Source organism: Adiantum capillus-veneris, chromosome 8, assembly GCF_014529385.1.
Source record: "Adiantum capillus-veneris isolate H3 chromosome 8, ASM1452938v2, whole genome shotgun sequence".
In the NCBI taxonomy this organism is placed as follows: domain Eukaryota; kingdom Viridiplantae; phylum Streptophyta; class Polypodiopsida; order Polypodiales; family Pteridaceae; genus Adiantum; species Adiantum capillus-veneris.
This window is the reverse complement of record NC_140938.1, coordinates 44,367,489-44,393,112: the sequence shown is the minus strand read 5'-3', so window position 1 is coordinate 44,393,112 and position 25,624 is coordinate 44,367,489. Positions and strand designations below refer to the sequence as shown.

The 25,624-nt window shown below is 46.6% G+C and overlaps 1 protein-coding gene across 1 annotated transcript in view; it reads right to left on the bottom strand.

The window, feature by feature from the left end:
- Positions 1-8,828: 8,828 nt before the first annotated feature.
- Positions 8,829-25,624, bottom strand: part of MED21 (mediator 21) — a 29,106-nt gene continuing 12,310 nt past the window's right edge. The window contains exons 2-4 of the mRNA XM_086518874.1: positions 10,676-10,753; positions 9,315-9,366; positions 8,829-9,227 (exon numbers count right to left, since the gene is read on the bottom strand). Of these exons, the coding sequence (XP_086375000.1) occupies positions 9,151-9,227; positions 9,315-9,366; positions 10,676-10,753 (207 nt within the window). The 3' untranslated portion in view covers positions 8,829-9,150. The remainder of the gene's footprint in view (positions 9,228-9,314; positions 9,367-10,675; positions 10,754-25,624) is intronic.

Sequence of the window (25,624 nt, the reverse complement as noted above, 5' to 3'; positions counted from 1 at the left end):
TCCTTTGCTAAACAAATCACACCCACCTACTAGCTGGCTTTTAGCACTACAAGAGTGGGGTTTCACTATCAAATATCGAAGGGCATCACTAACTATGTCGTTGCTTGCTTATGCATGGCATATACATCATAGGAAGCCACCTTACAACAACAAGATAAAGGAGACTTTTGGGAGCTTACAGGCACAGTCACATCACCCTCGTCACCAACCTCCAAGAATCTGCGTACCCTAATACGTTCTTGGGATAAAAGAGAAATGCTAATAAAATGCAACTTAGCAATGGATCTCTTGGAAGAGCAATGCAAAGCTTGGGAAAGCCAAAAGTCATACAAAAAAATTGCAAGCTCCTAAGCAGTGTTCTAGGATTTTGACAAGGCTCGTGGGATCAATTTTCCTCCTACAATGTTTATACTTTGCTTCTTCTTCTTCTCCTCCTCCCTTTTGTTTCTATCCCTCCCCAGGTGGTATAGAACCATTGGATCTAGCCCGCACACTTAATTTGTAAATGCGAGGCTAGTGACCAAATGATTAGCTATGGTATTTTCACTCTTCTACAAAAATCAGAGAAAGTGAGCAGGCGTGTGGTGCTGGAGCTGCTGGCGACTAAGCTCCAGAGGACGCAACCTGCTCTGGTACCAATTGTTGGAATTAGGGGTTGCAAGGAAAAACACACAACTTGGAGAAGACGAAGGAAGCTCAAATCACACAATAGAGAGTAGTATTACTTAGTGTGTAATGGAAAGATAAGATAGCCCTAGAGTGGTGGACGTGTATACAATGCATTGGGGGAAAAAACCTCCTAGTGAGGGAATCACAAGTCAGTAGATTTATGTATAGCCGGGGTCTAAGCATTGGTAGACTGTCAAGCGGATCTTTCGCTACTTGAGTGGCACTTTACATCTTGGGTTGTTTTATCCCAATGGGAGGATCATTGCTGCAAGTTTACATGCTTTTTTGGACTCATATTGGGTTGGTTGTTTTGACACGCGAGTGTCCACGAGTGGTAGTTCATGCATATCATGGTTAAGAAAGAAGCAACATACTGTGGCCACTTCTAGTTGTGAAGTTGAGTACAGGGCAGTCTTCACAGCTACGATTGAGTGTGTATGGTTCAAACGCCTTATGGTTGATTTGAATGTTGGATGAAACACTCCCAATATCATATACATTGACAATCAGAGCGCATTGACAGTTGCGAAGAACCCAGTTTTTCGATTTCGCACAAACACATTGAGGTGCATTATCATTATGTCACAGAGAGACTCTCGGCAGGAGAGATCAGCTTGGCTTATGTGCCAACAGAGGACAACCTTGCAAAAGTTCGAAGCTTTTCGCAAAGCTTTGGGCTTGCTCCCCTTTGTGGACTGATCATGTCCTCAGGGCATGGCACTTCCCTATACTCTATGTCCCAACTCTCGTTCATCACATCACTCCCAGGGGGGATTTGTAACCATATTCATGTGATGGTGATGTGTGTGAACACACTTAGGACCCTCATGGCATTTTTTCCCTCAATAGGAGGTTTTTTTCCCGTGCATTGTATGTGCATTGTATATACGTCCATTGTATATATGCTCAGATTTTTGATTTGGGCTCATTTCGGCCTCCGTTTCAACTACAGGCAGTACTGCACAAGCTATTTCCTCATTTTGTGCAGAATTTTTGTCAGTGCCGTTTTCTGCATAACACGTGCCTTATAGTCTTCTACGGTTTGTGCTATATAGGACAGGTTGTTCCCACTCCGTTTCTCCTATTTTCGGGCAGTTTTCACATCAGGTGCAGCATTTATCCTGGTTGACAACAACAACAAACCTGTGTTCAAGATGTTTGTTGCTGAGGACAGGTTGGATGGGGACAACTACCCTATGTGGGCTTATATGATGCAACATGTTCTTGTGTCAAAGGGTATCTGGAACATTGTGCAGGGCATTGATGTACGTCTTGGTTCTGAGGATGTAGGCGATGTTGAGGATGTTGCAGGTCTTGCTGCAAGGATTGCAACTGTTAGAGTTGTTTTGCCTACGGCAGAACAAGCTCGTTGGGATGTTAAGGATGCGCAGGCTCATGCATTGATTGCGTTGTCTGTGAAGCGCACCATTGTTCCTCACATTCGTTCAGCAAAATCTGCAAAACAGGCTTGGGATATTCTGGCTGGTCTTTATGCAAGCCGCAATGAGGCTAAAATTTCTTTGCTACGTAAAGAGCTGAAGTCGAAGATTATGCATGAGGAAGATGATATGGACACTTCCTTTGCTAGTGTCAAGGATATCAATGAGCAACTTATTTCTGCAAGTGAAGTTATTTCAGACAGTTCCCTTGTGCAGACTGTTCTTGATGCCTTACCAGATTCTTACCAGACTTTTGCTAGTGCTTGGAGACTTATGACCCAAGGAAATCCAGAAGTTGTCAAGTTTGATGTATTATGCACATTGCTGTTACAAGAGTCACTTTCCAAGAAAAACGGGACTAGGCAGCGTGCAGTTGAACAGGCTTTTATTGTTTCTCAAAGAAAAGGTGGTAACAGCAATGCAACCACTTCTTATGGTTCTGCTGCGAGAGTGGCAAAACTTCTGTTCCTAATGCTTCTGTTGGCAGCACTTCGTCTGGCAATTCTGGTGATAAGGGCAAAAAGAAGATGCGTTGCCATTATTGTAAAGCTAATGAACACTTGATCAAGTCGTGTCCTAAGTTAAAGGCAAAAGAGGCTAAGAAGAAAGAGGGTGGTTCCAATGCAAATGCTCGTTCCACTACAAATGCAGCCATTGTTGAGTCTTCTGTAAAAGGAGATTGTAATGCTGATTTTGATGCAGAATGGGCTTTTAGCGTAGAGTGCACTTACAATCCTATTGTCCATGATGCATGCTTGTCAGTTGCTGCAGATTCACATGTGTGGTATTTCGATAGTGGTGCTACAAAGCACATTACCTCACATCGTGAATTGTTTACCTCTCTCGAGTCTGTCCCTCATGGGAATTCTGTCACTTGTGCCAACAACGCCTCTTATCCAATTCAGGGAGTTGGAAAGATTGTCCTCACTGCTGCTCAGTTCCTTCACACTTGTTGATTCACTTTATGTGCGTGGGATCAAGAAGAATCTCTTGTCTGTATCCGCACTTGCTAGACTTGGACTTGTAGTCAAATTTGTGGATGACAGATATACAGTTCATGATCTGAGTTTTGGTGATGAAATTGTTGCATCTGGGCTTTTGTGCTGTGGGCTGTATAAGCTCACTCTGTATGAGAAGTGTGGACAAAATTTTGCAAATGTTGTTGCAGATTCAAGGGCTATTTCAGATGCAAAACTTTGGCATGCACTTTTTGGTCATCTGAATTTTGTCAGTTTGTTGTGTTTGCAGAAATCTGATATGGTTGCTTCTGTGCCGCCTCTTGAAGCACCGGTCAAACATGTTTGTGAAGGTTGTATTTTTGGTAAGATGCAGCGTTCTAAGTTTCCAAAGGATGGTTCAGTTCGGGCCACATGCAGGTTGTAGCTTGTGCATAGTGATGTTTGTGGGCCCATGCAAACTCCGTCCTTGGGCAATTACCTGTACTTCGTGACTTTCATTGATGATTACTCCAGGCATGCATGGGTATTTCCGCTTAAAGCGAAGTCCGAAGTTTTTATGTGCTTCAAACAACTTCTGGCTATGGCTGAAAATGTCTCGAAATGTACTATGGGTACCCTCCGTTCCGATCCAGGGGGGGAGTATATGTCTCATGAATTTAATGCATTTCTGGCTAGTCGTGGGATAAAACACCAATGTACAGTGCCTTATACACCTCAGCAAAATGGTGTTGCTGAGAGGAAAAACAGGTCACTAACAGAAATGGCAAGATGTATGGTCAAAAGTCAAGCTTTGCCGCATTCTTTTTGGCTTGAGTCCATCATGTGTGCCACTTATATACTTAACAGGTGTCCTACGAAAGCTTTGCAGTCTATTACTCCATATGAAGCATGGCATGATAGAAAGCCTTCTATTGAGCACATGCGTGTTTTTGGCTGTTTGGCATATGCTTTGGTGCCACAAGTGCAGCGCAGAAAATTGGATGATAAGGCTGTCAAATGTAGTTTTGTTGGTTATAGTGCTGAAAGCAAAGGTTACAGGTTGTATCATCCGCAAACAAAACGTATTCTGGTTTCTCGGGATGTAGTGTTTGTGGAAGATTTTGTTCAGCCCTTGTTGTCATGTACTAGAGACAGTAATGTAAGCTCACAAGACATTTATGACACTTTGTTGCCTCTTTTCAGTGGTGGAAATACGAATGTAAGTTCCAATGAGGCAAATGTACAGCCTATGGGGGTTTCTGAAAATGTTTTGGATCAGCCTATTACTGATGCAGATGTACATGATGTACTTGATGAGGAAAGGGCTGAAAATGAGCAGGCTAGAGGTATGCCAAAATGGCTGGTGCACACTTTGCGTGACAGTAAATTGGATGCACCTTTGTCTAGTCGTACTCGTTCAGGCTCTCGCCATGCATCTTATGCATCAGATTGTTATGCTTTGGCTCTGTCTAGCTTACATGATGTTGAGGAGCCTCTGTCTTTTGATGAAGCACAGAATTCAAAAAATTGGATAGTCTATCCCTTTTTGCTTTTCATAACCTTTTGCAACAACAATTCGAGCCTTATGGCGATCGATCTCACCATCCGGCTTGTGTTTCAACTTGTAAACCCACTTCGTACCTATGGGCTTTTTGCCATGAGGCAAATCACATAAAGTCCATGTGTCATTTTCTATAAGTGCATCATATTCTGATTGCATGGCAGCCATGAAGAGACTTTTGCTCCCACTTGTCGTATGACTGCTATACGTTTTCTTTGTGCATTGGCAGCTCCTTTTGGTTGGGATGTACATCAATCAGACATTGTTACTGGTTTCTTGAATGGTGACATATTTGAGGAAGTTTATGTAACGCAACCTCGAGGTTTTGTCATAAAAGGACAATAGGACAAAGTGTGCAGATGTAAGAAGGCTTTGTATGGGTTCAAGCAATCTCCTCGTGCTTGGTATGAGAAAGCTGACACTCATTTGGTTAAACGAGGCGTTCGTAACACTCCAACAGAAAGCACATTGTATGTAAAGCGTAAGGGTGATGTACTTCTCATTGTGGTTCTTTATGTTGATGATTTGTTGATCACTGGACCAAATGAGAGACATATTGCTGAATTTAAGGCTGATTTGAATGCTACTTTCAAGATGAAAGATTTGGGGCTGTTGCATCATTACTTGGGTATACAGTTTAAGCAGTGTGATGGTGGTATTGCCTTGTGTCAGAAAAGTTACATAGAGACATTTCTATGTAAGTTTGGACTTGAGGATTGCAAACCTATTGCCACTCCCATTGAAACAGGTTTGAAGTTGAGTCTACATAATGTTGGCGATCCTGCTGATGTCACTCTTTACCAAACTACTGTTGGCTGCCTCATTTATGTATGCAACACGAGGCCAGATATTCAGTTTGTAGTCTCACAGGTCAGCAGATTTATGCATAGCCCAAGGTCTAAGCATTGGCATGCTGTCAAGAGGATTTTCCGCTACCTTAGTGGCACTTTACATCTTGGCTTGTTTTATCCCAAGGGGGGATCATTGCCGCCAGACTTACATGCTTTTTCGGACTCAGATTTGGCTGGTTGTTTTGACACTTGAGTGTCCACAAGTGGTATTTGTTTCATGCTTTGCAGTTCATGTATATCATGGTTGAGCAAGAAGCAACCTACTGTGGCCACTTCGAGTTGTGAGGCTGAGTACAGGGCAGTCTTCACAGCTACGGTTGTGTGTATGGCTCAGATGCCTTATGGCTGATTTGGGTGTTGGACAGGACACTGCCAACACTATCTACACTGACAGTCAGAGCGCATTGGCAGTTGCGAGGAACCCAGTTTTTCATGCTCGCACAAAGCACATTGAGGTGCATTACCACTATGTCAGGGAGAGGCTCTCAGCAGGAGAGATCAGCTTGGCTTATGTGCCAACACAGGACAACCTTGCAGATCTTTTCACAAAGGCATTGTCTCGTGAGAAGCTTGAAGCTTTCCGCAAAGCTTTGGGCTTACTCCCCTTTGTGGACTGATCATGTCCTCAGGGCATGGCACTTCCCTTGACTCATGTGCCAGCTCTCATTCACCGCATCACTCCAGGGGGGATTTGTTACCATATACATGTGGTAGTGATGTGTGTGAACACACTAGGACCGCCGGGGCATTTTTTCCCTCTTTAGGAGGTTTTTTCCCCCGAGCATTGTATATACGCCCATCACTCTAGGGCTATGAATCTTTCCATTGTACACTAAGTAATACACTCTCTATTGTGTGCCTTGAGCTTCCTTCGTCTTCTCCAAGCTGTGTGTGTTTCTCTGCAACCCTAATTCCAACATAAAACAGATACCATCCATTTCAAACAAATTCCAAATAGGATCAACAAACAAGTTTCGAAACAAACTTCAAAAAACTCCTAAATCAAACTGAAAAAGCATTCTCGATATCAGTCGAGCTCAAAAGTCGACAAGTCTTCCGTTCAAAAACCTGCACCAAAATTAGGGGTAGATTTCTTCCATAAGGTCGGTAGCCGACCACACCATGGTCCATAAGATCTTGGACAGAGAGTGCTCCTATAGTGTTCATGGTAGTCCCAAGACATAGCAATCACACTGGACCCCAAGGGTATCAGCTCAAGAAGAGACACTTGTTGAAAGATGTCGAGAAATTTCAAATTGTAGTCATCTAGGGTTTATGTGGCAAGCATTTCAGGATACCCCTCTTTGCCAGAAGCTGCACTTCAAAGAAAGATTTCTCAAGGCAACTTGGGCAAAGATTTTCTTGAAAGCTTGCCAAGTCCTTGGAGTGTGCAGCTTGGTAGCTATAGACTTCCACAACTTCATGGCAATACCTCTAAAAACAGCAGCTCAAAAAAAAAATTATGTTTCTCTTACAAGTGATATTTATTGCTTATAACCTGTAAGACGGAGCGATGAAGACGGGAGCGTGCCAGATGCGCGATGGAGTAAGGGTGGGAGTGGCTAATAAATCTGAGGTCGGGATGGAGAGTCCTTAGAGCAAAATCCGGAAGTGTCGGTTTGCTCTGTCTGCTCTTTCATGGAACCAATATGCTTTCAAAAAAGCACTCGCCTAAAGCTCTGATACCACCAACACATTTTACAAAAATCAATACACTTGCTACGTAAGCATTGTCATCACATTTTTTTGGAATCCGTAGAGCTGCCACGTCATAAGTTCTCCACGTAATTCTTCTGTGTGTGTGAGTGGTGGGAACTCGTCTTTAAAAGCACGCCGCTCGACAAGACTTTGCAAGTTGGTTAAACTTCTTATGCTGCTTCTTCTAGGGTAGGCCCCTTCGGCGAGATGTGTAGGTTGGCTATGTCTACAGGTTGGATACCTACGGGGGCTCCGGCTACGAATTACCGAGGGGACTGTACAACGTAGCAAGGTAAGGAAAGCAAGTAATGCAAGTAAGGTAGCAGTAGGGCGATTCTGCACAATTCAGGTGCATGCCATGGTCTACATGGTGATGACTATGGGCAAACGAGGGGAGCACGAGAAATCTAAGAATTAGAATAGAGCCAATAAGTATAAGTAATGTCTGTTTAATTCTAAAAAAGGCAATTAAGAATCTCGTTTAGATTCTGTTTTGAAAGAAAATGAAGCGCAGACTTGAGCTCTCATGTCTCTCTCTCTCTCTCTCTCTCTCTCTCTCTCTCTCTCTCTGTGGCTGGTAGCAGTCGCAATACTGGCATGGTAGACGAGACTCAGTGCAAGGGAAGGTAGTGAAGAGAGGCGCAGATGGCTACGCGCAGACAGGGCGAGGGATCCGCACACGGTCGGGGAGGATTCTACCGATCAAGCTAGTACTAAACCATCATGATTCATAATACAAGCTACAACCGGTCTTCACTCCTTGTAATGAGTGTTTTCTAAGGTTTATCTCTGTAATGAGTGCCTTCTCTCGCAACCAACCAATCATAAAATTATACATTTTTGAAGAACAACCTTCCCTTCTTCATTAGGAAAAAGGGAAGGCATCACTAAGGCCTTACCCCTTTGAGGCATGCCAAAAAAAAAAAGGTGTGATTATACCTTAGTTGAGGATCATCTGTTTACATGTAAGGATGTGGCCACGCGTATGTTATTGATGCAAGTATGCCAAAATCATATAGTTACAAATATACTTGCAAATAAGACACACAGCAGGTGCATGTATGACGATGCATGGGACGCAATTGATTCAAAAAGTAGTTGAGGACTAAGCATCATGGGACCATTGACTAACAAACCAGAAACAGAAGACTGCTATTAAAGCCTCCCAATGAATGCAAATGTCAGCCTCACATGTTCTGCCTCATAAACATGCTCCTGATCTGAAAGCAAATGCTTCTAAAAGGTTTCTTTGCAACATTTTAAAAGTAGCCTTTATCTCTGCGATAAGAAATCAAAACTCTTTGTGATGGCTTACTATCTATTATTTTACTCATTCAACACATGTAGAGTTAACTTACAGGTTAGGATTGACTTAGTTGTCTGAAACCATTTGATAATCATATCAACAGAAATTAAAAGTACTTCCTCAGTTACCGACACAAGTGTCTAAAAACACCCCCTTGTGGAGCTTTAGAGAACCAGAAGTGTCATACCACACTACCTCTTGTTTACTGCCAAGATGCCCCTACAAAATGACAGGAGCTCAATATTCTCATTCTGATCTTCTATATCTATATATGCTCGATGTGCGACAATAGCAGCAGGCAGGTTTTCAAGCTGCTCAATTATCTGTATGCACAAGCGGGTCAAGACCACCACTTACTCAAAGAGCAATACAGAAATCATCTTGATTACAGAATAACTTCACGTAGCACTATCATGAGCATTGCTGACTACATGTATGTACACATTATGAGATTCAAATTAAAAAAGGATTGAGCAAACCTAGCTCTGGCTTTCTTTTACAGCATGACACAACTCATAAGCATGTGTTGCATACAACCAGGCTTCTACACATAGCCATGCTTAAATTCTATGCTCTGAATGCACCTTCATAGGACAATACTTTGTGAATTCCGAGAAGGGTAGCTTCACATTTGTGTGCATGTTACAGCAAAGCATTTAAAGACGATGCTTCTTGCTGCCATTAGAAGCTACTGCGGTGGATTCAAACGCAGGCAATTGTCCGCTGCTGTATGAAACAGCTCTCTAACATGCATTAGTTCTGCATCTGAAATGCAATAGCAAAAGAATCAGTTTCTTAACCATGAAAATAAGGCACCAAATCCGACAGCCTACTGTGAATATGTTACCATACCTGCAGCTTCAAGCTCCTTTTGCAGCTCTTGACCTACCTCTTCATTTTCTGCCTGTCACAAGCATGCAAGTCAGAATTAATACGAAGTACAGCCATGACTCAGCCGTTGGTACTGAAAACTTGGAAACCGTGAAAAAGGTGCGGTGCCTCTATAGAATTCATAACTGACAGCTTGCACCATCACTACATGACGGGTATTCAATCAAGGAGATTTCGTCTGCAAGCTGAGGCATCACTACCGATCTAACTCAATGATATTTTATCTCATGTGAGCATTGTCTTAACTGTGATCTCATTCAAGTATTCTGTCATTTGTGTGAGGTTGATACCCCCTAATGGCTCCTAATGTGTGAGGTTGATACCCCCAAATGGCTCCTAATCCTGAAAAAATCATAACTCTTAACAAACCTAACCCAATCAAGATTTTTCCTCCATATAATTTCTTCTGAAGTGGCAAACAAAATTCTGATGGAGTCACATTTGTGTCCACTTTTCACATCAGCATCGTCTAATAACAACTCTGAGACATATCGTGTGTTCCGTAAGTTCGACGAGAAAGGACTAAGTAATGGGTATTCTTGATGCGCCACATGGTGGGTGAAGGGAGCATCAGATAGGGAATATTTCATAGTCAGGAGGGATTCTAAACTGAACCAGAGTTGTGTACAAAAAATGAGACAAGCACTTGAATGAAAAAGGGTTCTGCGTAAACTTTGAGGAAATGCAGCTGCTTTTTGAAAAGCGGGTTGCTTTTTGAGTGTTTTCCGGGAAAGCAGATGCTTTCCCATAAAGGAGTCCATGTTAGCATTGCATCTGTGCATGAGACTGCATCCAGGGATACCTCGGTTGTGATTGTGCAAGGTTGATTTTCAGCTTATAAGTTTTTACTCAGTTTTTGGCAGGTACTTTGGTAGGTTCATGCCATTTTTTAAGTTGGTTAACCGCCCACTAAATACGTGGGCAGCCAGGTGCAGATTTAGAAACCAAAAAGCTGGCGCCCCCTCTTCTCTGCTTTATCCGGCAGTAACCGATCGCTTTGAGGTTTCCCACTTGTAAATTAATCAAAGCAGATTTACAAAAAAGTGTGTGTGTGTGTGTGTGTGTGTGTGTGTGTGTGTGTGTGTGAGTGAGAGAGAGAGAGAGAGAGAGAGAGAGAGAGAGAGAGAGAGAGAACACAGAATTCCCTTATGATAGAGTATCCTAAAGAAAACAATGGCATTTAAAGGCTTTCTTGAATAATGCAATATGCTTTATACCAAAAATCTTCCAAACTCTAAGGTCTCCCTAGGGAGACACACCAAAAACTTGAATATTCAACTTGCAAATCAAGCATAGATGCCTCTACTATTTTTCCTGCTAACCTGTAGCATCGCTATAACCTTCAATTGTGCTTCTTCCCCTCCCTCTGTTATTGGCAACGCAGCAATCAAGGCATCAAACTGCAGCAAGGTAAAAGCATGCATTAGTAGACTTCAATTATCTGTAGACTGCAGGGACAAATAGGATAATGCACAAAAGTGATGCATGTCAAAACCACAACACACATATTACGAAGAAAAAACAATCTTGTTCTTTGTTACTTTCTGTATTTTTTTCCCCTTAAAAGAGATATAGCTGAAAATTACAAGATGCTGCTGGATATCAAACCTGAGTCTTTAGGCATCCAAACACCCACCTTAACCACTAGGCTCTTGTTATGGTGGCTCCAGTACCTCCCTAGAGCACATTAAGTAAGGCCTCTTTTGTGGGTGTGCCCGGCCGTACTTGAGGTAGACATACCTTCTCAACGGTGTCATCCACATGTGCCCACCCGGTAGGCTGGCATGAGGCAGGACCCATGTTCCTAGGGTTTCCAAGGGTCAGAATCTCTAGTAATCTGCAGTTTCCCTTTTTATGTGCGCAATCTATTATCACTTTTAAAATTAATGCACATTTATTAGGCTCTCCCATTTATTCCAAATCGTAGGGGCTGGATTTGTAAGCAGGACACTTTTGGGGAGTCCCTATATAGGGACCCCACCCCCTATGTACTCAGTCATATTGTCATTAGCAGGTTTGCCAGCATTTTAGGTAAAACTCTCTAGCTCTCTCTCTCTCTCTCTCTCTCTCTCTCTCTCTCTCTCTCTCTGTGCACCCCCCTCCCCTTTCTGCACGTGCTCTTGCAAGGGTTGCATTTGAAGCCCGTATGGTGGGCGGTCAACATGCGAAGGACGTACCCGAGGAAATCCGTCGCAATAGATCCAAGATCCATTGGCTACCCCGTAGCAATGTCCAAGGAGGGTCATTTGACACGCTATTATGGTCTGTCCTCTAGACCCTAATAATGCGTTCATGGAAATTGATGACACAAGAACTAAAAGTGGATTCATCCTAGAAATGGTCACAAGGGTTTGAGATAGCCAATGTCCCACCTGCTTGTAAACAGTCTATACTTAACCCTCAGAATCGGCACCATTTGGACATTCTAAGGGATTTTTCGAGTAGCAGAAATCAACTCCCTTTTTTCTCCAGAGAGAGAGAGAGAGAGCGAGAGAGAGAGAGAGAGAGAGAGAGAGAGAGAGAGAGAGAGAGAGAGAGAGAGAGAGAGACCCTACGATGGATATCTCTTGTCGGCAACGCTTTCTTCCCAGCAGTCATCGTTGCTCTTGTAAACGAAGGATGCCCTGCACCAAGAGGAGTCTTGTGTGTTGCCTGGCCTCCCCTCTAGGCTACTGCTATTCTCACTCTCAGCTTGCATAATTGTTGTTGAGCCTTTCTTGCCCACACAGCTCAGCCAAGCCGCTTTCCTTTGCCGTGTTTCTAGGTTGAGGTCGCACTGAAGCCGCTTGAAATCTTCTCCATTCACTCTCCTGGTGCTACGGGTTGGCATTGTAGGTGCTCTCCCATAGATGGCCCCAAATGGTTCTCCCTTATAGCTCCCACCACTTGGAAGGGCTCCCCAATCCCACTTGTCGAGCCTTCAGTGACCCTTACAAGATTCGAAGCCCTACATCAAGACGTGTTTGTTGGTCCTCACAGTGTTGGAAATGCATAGAAAGCTGTAGGGACCGGGAGGATGGGCGCAATTAAGCTCAAGGGCATTTGAAGGCTAGAGCATCCATAGCTACACACACAGTAGACAGATAGAGAAAGAGAGAGAGAGAGAGAGGGGGGGGGGAAGGTTTACACTCAATATACAATACAATATCTTTTGAGCATAGCATAAAATATGTACATGGCGGCATTTGCACACGAACTAGCGCGCTCGCTACTGCTGTTCGCCCCCCCCCCCCCCCCCCCCCCCCCCCCCCCCCGCCCTCCTTTTTCCTTGAAGCCTCCTGCAAATTGGCTCTTGCAGCATTGTCTTTTTGGGCAGTGCTCGGTGCGCTCGTTTGCAGATTCTCTCCACCACCCGTTTTTTCGCCACAGCAGTAGACACAGATGGAGGCTCTAGCTCCGCCACAGAGGGACTCGTCCGAAGCCCCCTCGCCCGACACCACTGAGCCCACCATTCGACTTGCTCTTTCGCCGACAGAGCAAGCGAGCCTTGCCACAGAGGTAGAGCGATTGCAGGCGACTTCTGTCATCTGCAAGATTCTCGGCACCCGACCTAGCATAGGAGAGCTGCGTGACCTTCTCCAGGCCCGCCTTCTCGCAGAGGTGGGCAAGATCTTGGACGTACAGATACTCGGACGAGGTTACTATCAGATCGAGTTTGAGACCTCCGAGATGGCGTCCAAGGTCATCGCCATGAGTCCACTAACCATCCAAGCAGCACACGCCCACTTTCGCCCCCCCCAGAGTTCCCCCCTCTTCCTCATCCTCCCCCCCACCTCCTGCTCCCGCCGCCTCTTTCCCCTGCCCCTCTACCTCTGCCGCTCCCTCCCGCCCCTCTTCTCCATCGCTCCCCCCAGCTCCTTCTCCCCCCCCCCCCTCCTGCTTCAGTTCCACAATCGACCCAGGGGGCAGGGTCTTCTCTGGCGGCTAGGAGATCTCTTGGCAACGCCTTTGCCACGAGTCGCTTAGCGAGAGAGGGACAACCTTTCTTGCGACCCCCTTTGCAGGTACAGACATCTCCCCTTGCAGCTATCCCTCGTGGTCTGACGAGCATTGACATCCGGCGCCGATGGGACTTCTTCGACTATGGCTTCACTCGTTTTCTCGATGACCCCTCAGCAGACCATGAGGCAGCTTGCTTCAGGGTCCATGTTCTGTTCCTTGCCGCTAGGGGGACAGAGGCCTTGGACTCAGCAGTTGGCTTCTCCTTCCCCCTTTGCGGCAAGGACCAGACAGAGTGGACTCTCGACTCAGTGTTCGGATGGTTGCACACACAGGTCCTAGAGTTCTCTCACCACATGGGAGAACTAGGAGTTACAGACATGGTCCAGACTTTGTGGCCATTGGCCAAGTTTGCGGTGACACCTCCAGACTCAGCAGGATGTAGACACATTGTGGTTTACTTCTTTGCCGATACACAGTGCTTACCATGCTATGTATACATTCATGAGGACTCCTAGACAGAGGAGGTTGCTTTACGTACGGCTTGCTCTGCTTGGGCTTGGGCCAGGCACTCGTTGCAGTCACGCCTATCTAGAGGACGCTCGGATGCGGATTACTCCCCATCCAAGCCAGCCTCAAAGATAGCCCGTCTAGCTGCTGCAGCAGCATCTGTTCTCTCTCGCTCCCCATGAGGATCGTCTCATGGAACGTGCAGGGACTAGGTGGGCCCCAGTTTCAGCGTCGACGGGGCCGACTGCGTCAGGAGCTTCAGCGTTGCCTTGTGGGAGGAGAGATTGATCTCCTTATGCTTCAGGAGCACCATCTATGTGAGAGCCGCATTAGATGTTGTGGTCAGCTCTTACGTGGACGATATGATGCTTTTTGGTCAACTGCTTTTGGACCTGGAGGGATCCAGGGTGGGGTATGTATGACTATTGCGGACTCTTTGCAACAGGCCATTGTGGGCAGAGGGATTATTGTGCCAGGCAGGGCTCAGTGGATTACTATGCAGGTTCAGGGTGGCCTAGTGGGGTTCCTGAACATCTATGCGCCCAATGTGGCGAGTGCTCGTGCAGAGTTTTGGTCACAGATAGTTGAGTCTCTGCCAGGCAGAACACTGGTGCATAGGAGGGGACTTCAACATGTTGGAGGACCCTTCTGATAGGATTGGTGGTAGCCATGCTACTGTGCATGGAGTTGAGCTCGCAGCTTGGGAGAGGTTTTGTATGACTCTGAGGGTTTCGGATGTTTGGCAGCACTCTGGTTTTGTGAGGCCCCCAGACAGCCTTGCCTTCTCTCGGTAGGAACCGCAGAGTGGGAGGAGTGAATCTATCGCGGACAGATCGCTTCTACACTAGTGACCACTTCAGTGACTTGGGAGGGACAGTGGGCATTCTGGCAGGGACCTCCTTCTTGGACCATGCACCACTGATCCTCACAATGGCAGACAGGCAGAGGAGTGGGAGCACGATGCTTTGCATCCCAGAGAGGTTCTTGTTGGACTCAGCACTCAGATAGCGGGTAGAGGCTCTCTGGACAGAGAGCTTGGACAGGCAAGATTCTCCTGCTGACAGAGTGGCCTCAGGCCTAGCCCAGATTAGCCGCTTTTTTCTCCAGGAGTCTCTGACTCGCCGGGCTGCAGTGAGAGAGGAGGAGCAGCGTCTCAGACGGGCAATTGCTTCGTTACAGAGGATATAGGAGCAGCATCCAGACAATCCTTGGTTGGAGGAGCAGTTACAGGCAGGCTCGACAGGAGCTTGCTAGCACAGAGGAGAGGGGACATGAGTTTGCTTTCCACCGACAGGCATCTCAGTGGACACAGGTGGGCGACAGAGTGACTGGTGCTTTCTTTGAGGTAGTGGGACCTCGGCACTCGCATGCCAAGGTCAGTCAGTTGAGGAGGCCGACGGGTCAGTTGCTTCTGAGCCCAAGGATATGCGTGCAATTGCTACTGACTTTTACCGTGAGTTACTGTCTACAGGGTCCCAGTCAGAGCGTCAGGATGCATGCAGGGAGCAGGTTTGGGCACAGATGCCTTGTCTTGTGACTGAGGAGATGTGTCAGAGGCTTGAGCTGCCACTTCAGCTTGAGGAGCTGCACACAGCTCTTAGGGCCCTTCCCCGTGGTAGCTGTCCAGGTGAGGATGGATTGCCTCCCAGTTTTTTCTTCGAGTAGTTTTTTCTTGGAGTACTGGGACCTGCTTGGCCCAGATCTCTGTAGTGCTTTTCAGTACATTTCGCACACAGGAGTGATGCCTAACAGCACGAGTGAGGGCCTGATCTACCTCATTTCCAAGGAGGGTGGCTCCTTGGATGAGATTCGACAGTGGCGCCCCATCACCATCCTCAACTCAGCCTACAAAATTCTTGCCAAGGCTCTGAGTTTGAGGATTCAGCCACTTCTAGAGAGCCTTATACATGGGACAGACAGGTTTTGTCAAGGAACGCAGTATCCTTGACAACATCTTTACTTTTTCCGAGGCTTCTGCCCTGGCACGGCTCCATGGTGAGAACCTCGTGATTCTTCTTCTCGATTTTGAGAAGGCATACGACAGAGTTGACTGGGACTTTCTAGAGGGCACTCTACGCAAGATGGGCTTCTCAGATGCTTGGATCAGAGGGGTGTCAGCTTTGTACAGACAGGCTCATAGTCAGGTACTCTTGGCAGGAGGTAGAGGTGATCGCTTCATGCTTACACGCTCGGTCAGACAGGGCTGTCCTCTTGCCCCCTTCCTCTTTCTGTTCTATGCGGAGGCGATGAGCAGGTTTTTGGTGTCGCAGCAGGTTGGTCTACGGGGCTTAGCACTCCCTATTCGGGGAGATGAGCTACTGGACGCTGAGTTTGCCGACGACTCAGCCTTGTACTTAGATGGCCAGGAGGCCAACCTTCACAGGTGTGAGCAAGCTCTAGAGACCTTCTATTGTGCATCGGGCGCACTGATCAACTGGAGAAAGACAGTGGCTTTCTCGGTTGGTAGTGCTCCCGTGCCCGATTGGATGCCAGGAGAGGGTTTTAGGTGGATTCCCCCAGGGATTGCAGTTCGGTACTTGGGCTGTCAGGTGGGTTTGGACTTGTCTCCCTAGCAGCAGATTGCTCCCCTTCTCCTGTCTATCAAGAGAAAGTTGTTACATTGGAGCTCAGCACGACTTTCTTTGGCTGGCAGAGTAGTAGTTGCCAACCAGGTGTTGTTGGCGACTATGTGGTACATCACTTCTTGCTAGATCTTTTCGAGTTCTTGTATCAGCCAAGTAGAGAGGCTGATCAAGAACTTCCTTTGGTCAGGACGTGACACTCAGATAGCCCGAGCCAAAGTGGCTTGGCAGGTCATCACTCTTCCTTGTTCACAGGGAGGGCTTGGGATCATTGATCCAGCACAGCAACGCAGAGTCCTTCTTGGGAAGTTCATCGTCAGAGGACTTCTTCCAGGTGAGGAGCCCTGGAAGGAGTTCTTGCTACAGCGGCTTCATGCTAGGGTGCGTCAAGCAGGAGGCCCTTGGCAACCTTCGACCAGATGGATCTTTACAGAGATGCGCAGAGTTGGTTTGAGCAGGAGACTGGAGGACCGCTTCGCTGTGAGTTTGCTTCGATCTTGGGAGCTCTTGCGCCGTGGCTTGGAGCAGAGACAACCTACGTGCACGGAGGAGCGCCTACGGCAGCCCCTCATCTGGAACCCCATGGTTAGCACTCAGAGAGGCCACTTGGTTGGTAGTCGGCCTCATGTTTCCTGGGGTCCCATGGCAGCGGGTCCAGCGCGCTCTTTAGGTGACTGGCTAGATTTCACAGGTTTGTCAGAGGAGGTGCAAGGTCTCCAGCTACAGGGCATGAGAGGGGTGCAGAGCATGTGCCAGGATATCTCAGAGTCAGTTCCAGCTCAGTGGCTCACGCCTCTCAAGCCAGTAGCACCCCGATGGATGGGAGCCTTCACACGATTGCCACGTGGACATGCTTCATCGACTTCCAAAGTCAGTTTTTCCCTTCTTTCTAGATAGGAGTGTCTAGAATCCTAGGAGGATTAGTATTGACAATTTTGTGAGCCTGTTCGTAGGACCTTCATGTCTGGACGAGTCCATTAGGTTAGGTTTTCCAGTTTTGGAACCTTCTTGCATAAATGGTTTGTATTCGCGTTTTGACAGATGTCATTACACTACGGTCGGCATCTAGCATGACGTGCATGTAGTTCTAAGTAAGGTAAACTCACCGAACCATTCCCCTCATCCATCAGATTCCCGGGTGGGCAGATGTGCGACAGTTTCACCCAAACTGGAACCCCCTGACCAAACTTATTAATAAATCAATTTATTGATTTATTTGTTGGGTCTGGTGGACAGTTTGCCCTATCCAAGCCTTGATAAATTTATAAGGCCTATTCCTCACCAATAAAGGGAGCATGAAGCCAGTGTTTGCAACTGTAATGTACAGCGGAAGTGAATAATGGTGTATGGTTAGGATGAGTGCTCGATATGTGCTAAAGGTTCCTTTTACTAAAGGGAAGGGAGAGCCTTTCTTTACTTAATGAGAGATTGTGAGAGATTGTGCAATGGACCAAAACAAAGAGAATGGAAAATTGTGAGAGAAAATGTTGGGCCGCTTGCTCCACGGCAAGCTTCTCTTTGTCAAGGAGGGTGGTGCGAAGCCTCTCCAATGAAGGTGGCACATAAGAGGGGCCATATTCCCCTATTTTCGTAACCATGGTTCGAAAGTATGGAGACCTATCGACACAAAATAGAGCATGTTGTGTTAGTATAGAGAGTCGAGACCCCATAATGAAATACAAAATGGGAGATTGCAATGTGCATATGCCATAAGTCACAATGGAAACTCACTGCGAAGCATGGAAGGCAATGTGGTCGTGGAAGAAGAATCGGGCAACCGACCTATCCACCTCCTCCTTCAATTTAGGATTTCAATTTTGACGGTGCTTTGGTGATGCGCAATGGAAGCCCCCGATGTAGATGCATTTGTGTTGAACTCTTGAGAGGTGGAGCCAAGGTTGGCTTGCCTTTGCTCTTGCGGTGTCGCCGTGGCGTAGGAATCAACGACAACAAAACGGCCCCTCACGGCCACTTCCACGACCTCATACACCGCGAGCTTAAGAAGCTTCAACCTCGTCTTGGGAGTAATGCATGGGTAAAACTTCACCTCGTGACCGGGTTCATGAAGAAGATGGGCTCGCACTTTGTTTGCACCACCCGTTCTCTTGTACGAGCATAGCTTGCATGTCCATGGTTTTGCACCGCCACCTTGACCACACGTGGTAGAGTCGACTTCATCCCACCACGACCATGTTTGCACGGCGGGCCTCCTTCGAGAAGAGCCGGCCTAAGAAGTGGAGTTAACTTGAGATGACATGATGGTGGAGAGAGAGTAGAGGAGAGCTTCAAAGTTGAGAGGGTAGAGGAGGGAGAGAGTGGATAGAGAGACTCAAGGGTAGAGTGTCACAAGACGGGCACCACGTGCCAATAGAAAAGAACAGACTGAACAGACTTTTAGCACTTTAATAACAACTGAACTGAAGACAGAGACGACACACGACACGGAGTGGCGGAATTCCACCCCAGAGAGTATTGGCCCCAAACCTTGGCGCCCCTTTCGGTATGTCTTTATATTACATCAACAGTACAAGCCGGTACTCGAGACTCTGCACCTTCTCCAAGAAGCATGCCAGAGAATGAGCCCTAGCCATAGTTACCAGGAACGGGAAACCGGAACGGGAACGCGGAACGGGAACACCGAACAAAATGCCATTCCCCGTTACAGGTACTCACGTTTGAAACACGGAACGGGGATTCGGAACGGGAGCTTGGAATGGGAACGGGGAACGGAGACCTGAAAACAGCCATTCCCTGTTACTATGGCCCTAGCCTCATATTTAAAGGCCCTTGGCCTGAAGAGCAGTTACAGTAAAAAGCCTTTAAAACTCAAAAGCTTCTGGTCCAAAAAGCAATGCCAAAGACTGCCAGCGTAATTTACAGAAATCCATACACGTCATCTGCCAGCGGAAAACACGAAAATTCGTACAGCCTGCCACGTCATCATGCCAGCTTAATTTTCAGAAATCTACCACGTCATCAGTTTTTGCGTGTGTCCAGATCCTGCTTTATTTTCTTCCTTTATGTCACTTGGGGCCCCATCGAATGGAGTCCCCATAACTTGGTAGGACTTCTTCTGTTACTTGTTCTTCTTAGGGTTTAGGCCCCTCGGCCACATCTGTAAGTTGTCTCCATTCTTTAGGCTTTGACACGTCAGCAGTTTGTTACATCTCCCCTTCTTGAAAGAGAGTAATCGTCCACAATTACAGCATATCTGCAAAACAACTCAAGTTAGCTCAAAAAAATTTCCGAGGGACAATCAATTTGCTCTTTTTATTAAGGAGTTAGCTTCTCCTTTCTGCTCTTTTGATCAAGGAGTTGGCTTCTTCTTTCAGTTGTTTTGATCAAGGAGTTAACTTCTCCTGCTCTTTTGATCAAGGAGTTAGCTTCTCCTTTCGGCTGTTTTGATCAAGGAGTTAGCTTCTCCTTTCTGCTCTTTTGATCAAGGAGTTAGCTTCTTAACTCTTGATATTCCGGCGTAGTAAAATTAGCCATCACACCCAGACCGTACTGATCTTCCACGAGTGTCTTGATGCACTAAAATTACATACCCAGGCAATCTCATCCAATTAGGAATATTCAGTAATTGGCACATCACAATGCAACACAAATGCTTACATATGCATGTTACAAGACACAACAAACAGCGCCGTTGAGCACTCCCCCGACACAAACGGTCTACGGTATGAAGCTACTCAACGACTACCTCGTCACCTCCCCCCGCAAATAACCTAAAAAGGTCCGGGCCATGAGCTCAGAGGACTGTACAACCAAACGCTCCCCAGACCGCAGTCTGCGTCGCTTGGAGGTTCAAGCATACAACCAAACGCTCCCCAAGCATCGGCCTGTGTCGTTTAGAGGTTTTCTAGCATACAACGAAACGCTCCCCAAGCATCGGCCTACGTCGTTCCGAGGTTTTCAAACATACAACGAAACGCTCCCCAAGCATCATCCTGCGTCGTTCCGAGGTTCAAACAATACCAAAACAGTATTTCTCACTTCTCCATCCGGGAGTAAAATCACCAATCATTGAAACCAGTATCAAACCAGAGTCAAACAACTCAAATCGGCACCAAAACAGGTTCAAAACAGATACCATCCATTTCAAACAAATTCCAAACAGGATCACCAAACAAGATCAAACAGAACTCAAACTTAAAAAGCAATCTCGACATCAGTCGAGCTTGAAAAGTCGACTGACTTTCCATCCCGAAACCTGCATCAAAAATTAGGGTTAGGTTCCTTCCATAAGGTCGTAGAGAACCACAGCATGGTCCATCAGCTCTTGGACAGACAGTGTTCGTCTGGGGGCGATGGTAGTCCCAAGACATAGCAATCGCACCTAACCTCCAAGGTTATCAATTCAAGAAGAGACATCTATTGAGAGATGTCGAGAAATTTCAAGATATAAATCTGCTAGGGTTTCCATGGCAAGCATTTCAAGATTTCCCACTCTGCCAGAAGTTGCACTCCGAAGGACGATGTCAGAAACCATATAACTTCAGGTAAAAATTTTCTTGAAAGCTTGCCAAGTCCTTGGAAGTGTGCGGCTTGGTAGCTGACAAGCTGTAGACATCAACATATGCATGGCACTATCTCTGGGAAAAACAGCAACTCGAAACAAATCTTGGATCCTTCTCTTGCAAGTGATCTTAATGGCTTATGCCCTGTAAGACATGAGCGGTGAAGACGGGAGCGCGCCCGATGCGCGATGAAGTAAGGGTGGGAGTGGCTAATAAGTCCGGGTTGGAGGGTCCGGGTTGGAGGGCAAAGATACCTCAAATAAAATTCCAATAGCTCTGTCTGCTCTTTTGTAGGACCGGTATGCTTTCAGAAAAGCACATGCCTGATGCTCTGATACCACTGTCACAAGACGGGCACCACGTGCCAATAGAAAAGAACAGACTGAACAGACTTTTAGCACTTTAATAACAACTGAACTGAAGACAGAGACGACACGCGATACAGAGTGGCGGAATTCCACCCCAGAGAGAGTATTGGCCCCAAACCTTGGCGCCCCTTTCAATATTTCTTTATATTGCATCAACACAGTACAAGCTGGTACTTGAGACTCTGCACCTTCTCCAGGAAGCATGCCAGAGAATGAGCCCTAGCCTCATATTTAAAGGCCCTTGGCCTGAAGCAATTACAGTAAAAAGCCTTTAAAACTCAAAAGCTTCTAGTCCAAAAAGCAATGCCAAAAGCTGCCAACGTAATTTACGGAAATCCGTACAGCCTGCCGCATCATCAGCCAGTGCAAAATGCGAAAATCCGTACATCCTGCCATGTCATCATGCCAGCGCAATTTTCGGAAATCTGCCACATCATCAATTTTTGCATGTGTCTAGATCCTGCTTTATTTTCTTCCTTTATGTCACTTGGGGCCCCATCGAACGGGGTCCCCATATGTTGGTAGGACTTCTTCTGTTACTTGTTCTTCTTAGGGTTTAGGCCCCTCGGCCACATCTGTAAGTTGGCTCCATTCTTTAGGCTTTGACACGTCAACAGTTTGTTACATAGAGCTTGAGCATAGAGAGACTCAAGGGTAGAGAGACTCAAGGGTAGAGTTGCCAAAGGTAGACCATAGAGAGGAGAGGCTTGAGCCTTGAGCAATTGCCAATCCTGAAGAGACCCAAAGGGTGCTTTTATAGCCTGCCCCCAAAAATAGACATTGGGCTGCCTTGCTGACCGTTTCAAACGACTAAAAATTTGACCGTTCCCTGTAGGCCATTTTCCGTCTTGCGCCCAGTTGGACGTTCCCAGCCATCCAGCCCATCCCCAACCCAGTTACGGCCGTCCCCTGCCCCTAAGCCCCGTCCCCTGTAACTATGACTTGGGTACTCGGGTTCTTGGGGTACTCAAGTACTTGGGGTTCTTGGGTACTTGGGTTCTTGGTACTTGGGTACTTGATATTGCTTGCAATCTGCGTTTAAGAAGGTTTTTCTCTTACCCAATCTCACCTCCTTCCTGCGGGTGCACCCCTTGGCAGCCGTGCGCTCCCACCAAGGTTGCTTTTTCCCACCTCATGTCGATTGGCCTGCCGTCAAGTGCAAGGTCCTCTCTCAATGAGTGGAAAAGAGGAACGAGGGGAGGCTGGACAAGCCCTTCTTTTCTAGGTTACCTCCCACTCTTCAACAACACAGATTAGAGATTGACACGCCCAAGTGGTCTTGGGTTACGTGCGATCACAAGAAGCGAAAAAAACTTATGTGGTTCTTTGTGCTTCTTTCCTTGAGTGATGATACCGAACACTGCCAAAAAGCTCTCATACCAATGTAATGTGCAGCGGAAGTGAATGATAATGTATGCTCAAGATGAGTGCTCAATACGTACTCAAGGTTCCTTTTACTAAAGGGAAGGGAGAGCCTTCCTTTACTTAATGAGAGATTGTGCAATGAACCAAAACAAAGAGAAAGGAAAACTGTGAGAGAAAGTGATGTGAGTGATAGAGAGAAAAAGAAAAAGATTGACACCAGATGGGGTCCCAAACCCCCCTCCAAGGGCCCCCCTCTCTATTGCTAGAGAGGTATTTGCTTCAGATTGCACAAAGTCTGGTACAATAGTTCTAAATGCTGAGATGCTTGACAACCATGACGATGACGGCGACGATGATGATGCTTGCCGTCAAGGTTGAGACTACGAGGCTAATGGGCTGAAAGCTGAAAACGCTAGGGATGCTGATGGGATTCTGCAAGTGCGGCGAGGCTAAGGGCTGATCTCCAGTCCTCGATGACAATAATGGCTGAAAACTGAAAAACGCTGACTGTTCTGAGGGCTGAAAACTGAAAACGCTGAAGGGAATACGGCGAGGACTGCGACCGCGACAATGCTATGGGCTGACTGCTCAGGATCTGCTGCGGAACAGGTACTGAGTGCTGATCTGAAAAACGCTGGTGGCTGATCTGGAAAATGCTGGTGTTTGGGCTGAAAAACGTTGGTGTTGGTCCACCAAGTGCTTGGTACTGTTGGTTCTGGAGAGGCTCCTTTCACTGCTCCTCTGCCTTTCTCTAGCACCCAAGGGCCTGCATATATAGGTGCAATTGACTAGGTCAAGCAGCCTCCATTATGTCCCCACGATTTGGGAATTTGAAAGGTCATTTTAATTAAATGAAAGCCTATAAAAGGTGGTTCCCGTGCAGATCCAAAAACGGTCGCTTGCGGTAAAAAAATGTTCATGCTTGGTGCTAGGTACTGATGCTAATGCTAATGGGTTGTGCAATCAGAGGGTGTGCACCTACTCTAAGTGCCTGGACATGCACGTCATGCGTACAAGCTCACATAGGTGCCAGAACACTTCCTAGGCTGACCTAAAACCTAGAAGTAGGTACAGCCTGTCCACATGCACAAAGGGTTAGTTGTGCACGTGACAGTAGCAGATTAAGGAACCGCTAGAGAGGGAGCAGAATCAGCCCCAGCGTTTTTGCCCAGCCTAACATTCTAGAGAGTTGCAGATCCCTCAGTGTTTTTGCAGCCCTTGGCTTTGCAATCAGATCAGCCAGCATTTTCAGCTCTCAACCCATCCCATCGCGGAAGGTGTGAGATATGCTAACATAGCCCATTCCAGATGCGGTCCGGTACTTTGGCAGCCCATTGAGCCTCCCCTCGGCCATTCCCTCGCCGGTATCGAGTGCTCCATTGCTACCCATCATCGATGTCATCTAGATCTGCATTTTCAGCCCTGCTCTACGCGAGAGATCTACTGTGCTTTACGTCGCAGATCTACGTTTTTGCAGCCAGCTTTCAGCCCTTCATTCCTCTCATATCAGGAGCGCAATTCAACCCCAAATCTTCCTCTTGGTGGCCATCTGCAATCCCACATCCAGAAGGGTCCAAAGGTGCATCAAATCAGCCCCGGAGGTGCCTTGTCTTGAGGAGTTATGTCACGTGACACATCCCAACCCTATGTGTCCATGGACAAGCTACACCACAGCAGGGTTCAGTCAGTTCAGTCAGTTTAGATTAGCAATGATAAGGCACTTTTGTGAGTCTATTCGTAGACCGTGCATGCCCAGTCACTTAGCATAGATGCATATCCTCCGGTTGCACACAGCATGATCATCAAAATTCCCATCAGAATCCATTAGCATCAGTTAGGGGAATTTTCCACTGCATTTAGCCTATTTTACTATTTATTGGTATTTTCACTTATTATTTTTAAGTGACTTTCCAACAAAAGTAGGTAGGGCAATTTTGCTAAGTTAATATATAAGCAAACCCAAGTTAGCACTTTCTGGCAAAAGAGGCTGTTACCATATACATGTGGTAGTGATGTGTGTAAACACATTAGGACCGCCGGGGCATTTTTTCCCTCTTTAGGAGGTTTTTTCCCCCGAGCATTGTATATACGCCCATCACTCTAGGGCTATCTATCTTTCCATTGCACACTAAGTTATACACTCTATATTGTGTGCCTTGAGCTTCCTTCGTCTTCTCCAAGCTGTGTGTGTTTCTCTGTAACCCTAATTCCAACAATTAATATCAGAGCAGGTTGCGTCATCCCGGACTTAGTCATCAATTGCTCCAGTACACGCCTGCTCACTTTCTCCGATTTCAGTGAGCTTTGGCGAGCTTTGTAGGTCTGCTCAGATTTTCGATTTGGGCTCATTTCGGCCTCCGTTTCCACTACAGGCAGGTCCGCACAGGCAATTTCGTCATTTTGTGGAGAAATTCTGTCAGTGTCGTTTTCTACATAACAGGTGCCTTATAGTCTTCTACGGTTTGTGCTATATAGCACGTATTATTCCCGCTCCGTTTCTCCTATTTTCGGGCAGTTTTCACATCAGGTGCAGCATTTACCATAGCTGACAACAACACAGATGTGTTCAAGATGTTTGCTGCTGAGGACAGGTTGGATAGGGACAACTACCCTATGTGGTCTTATATGATGCAACATGTTCTTGTGTCAAAGGGTGTCTGGAACATTGTGCAAGGCATTGATGTACGTCCTGGTTCTGAGGATGTAGGCGATGTTGAGGATGTTGCAGGTCTTGCTGCAAGGATTGCTGTTGTTAGAGTTGTTTTGCCTACAACAAAACAAGCTCGTTGGGATGTTAAGGATGCGCAGGCTCATGCATTGATTGCGTTGTCTATGAAGCGCACCATTGTTTCTCACATCCGTTCAGCAAAATCTGCAAAACAGGCTTGGGATATTTTGGCTGGTCTTTATGCAAGTCGCAATGAGGCTAAAATTGCTTTGCTGCGTACAGAGCTGGAGTCGAAGATTATGCATGAGGAAGATGATAT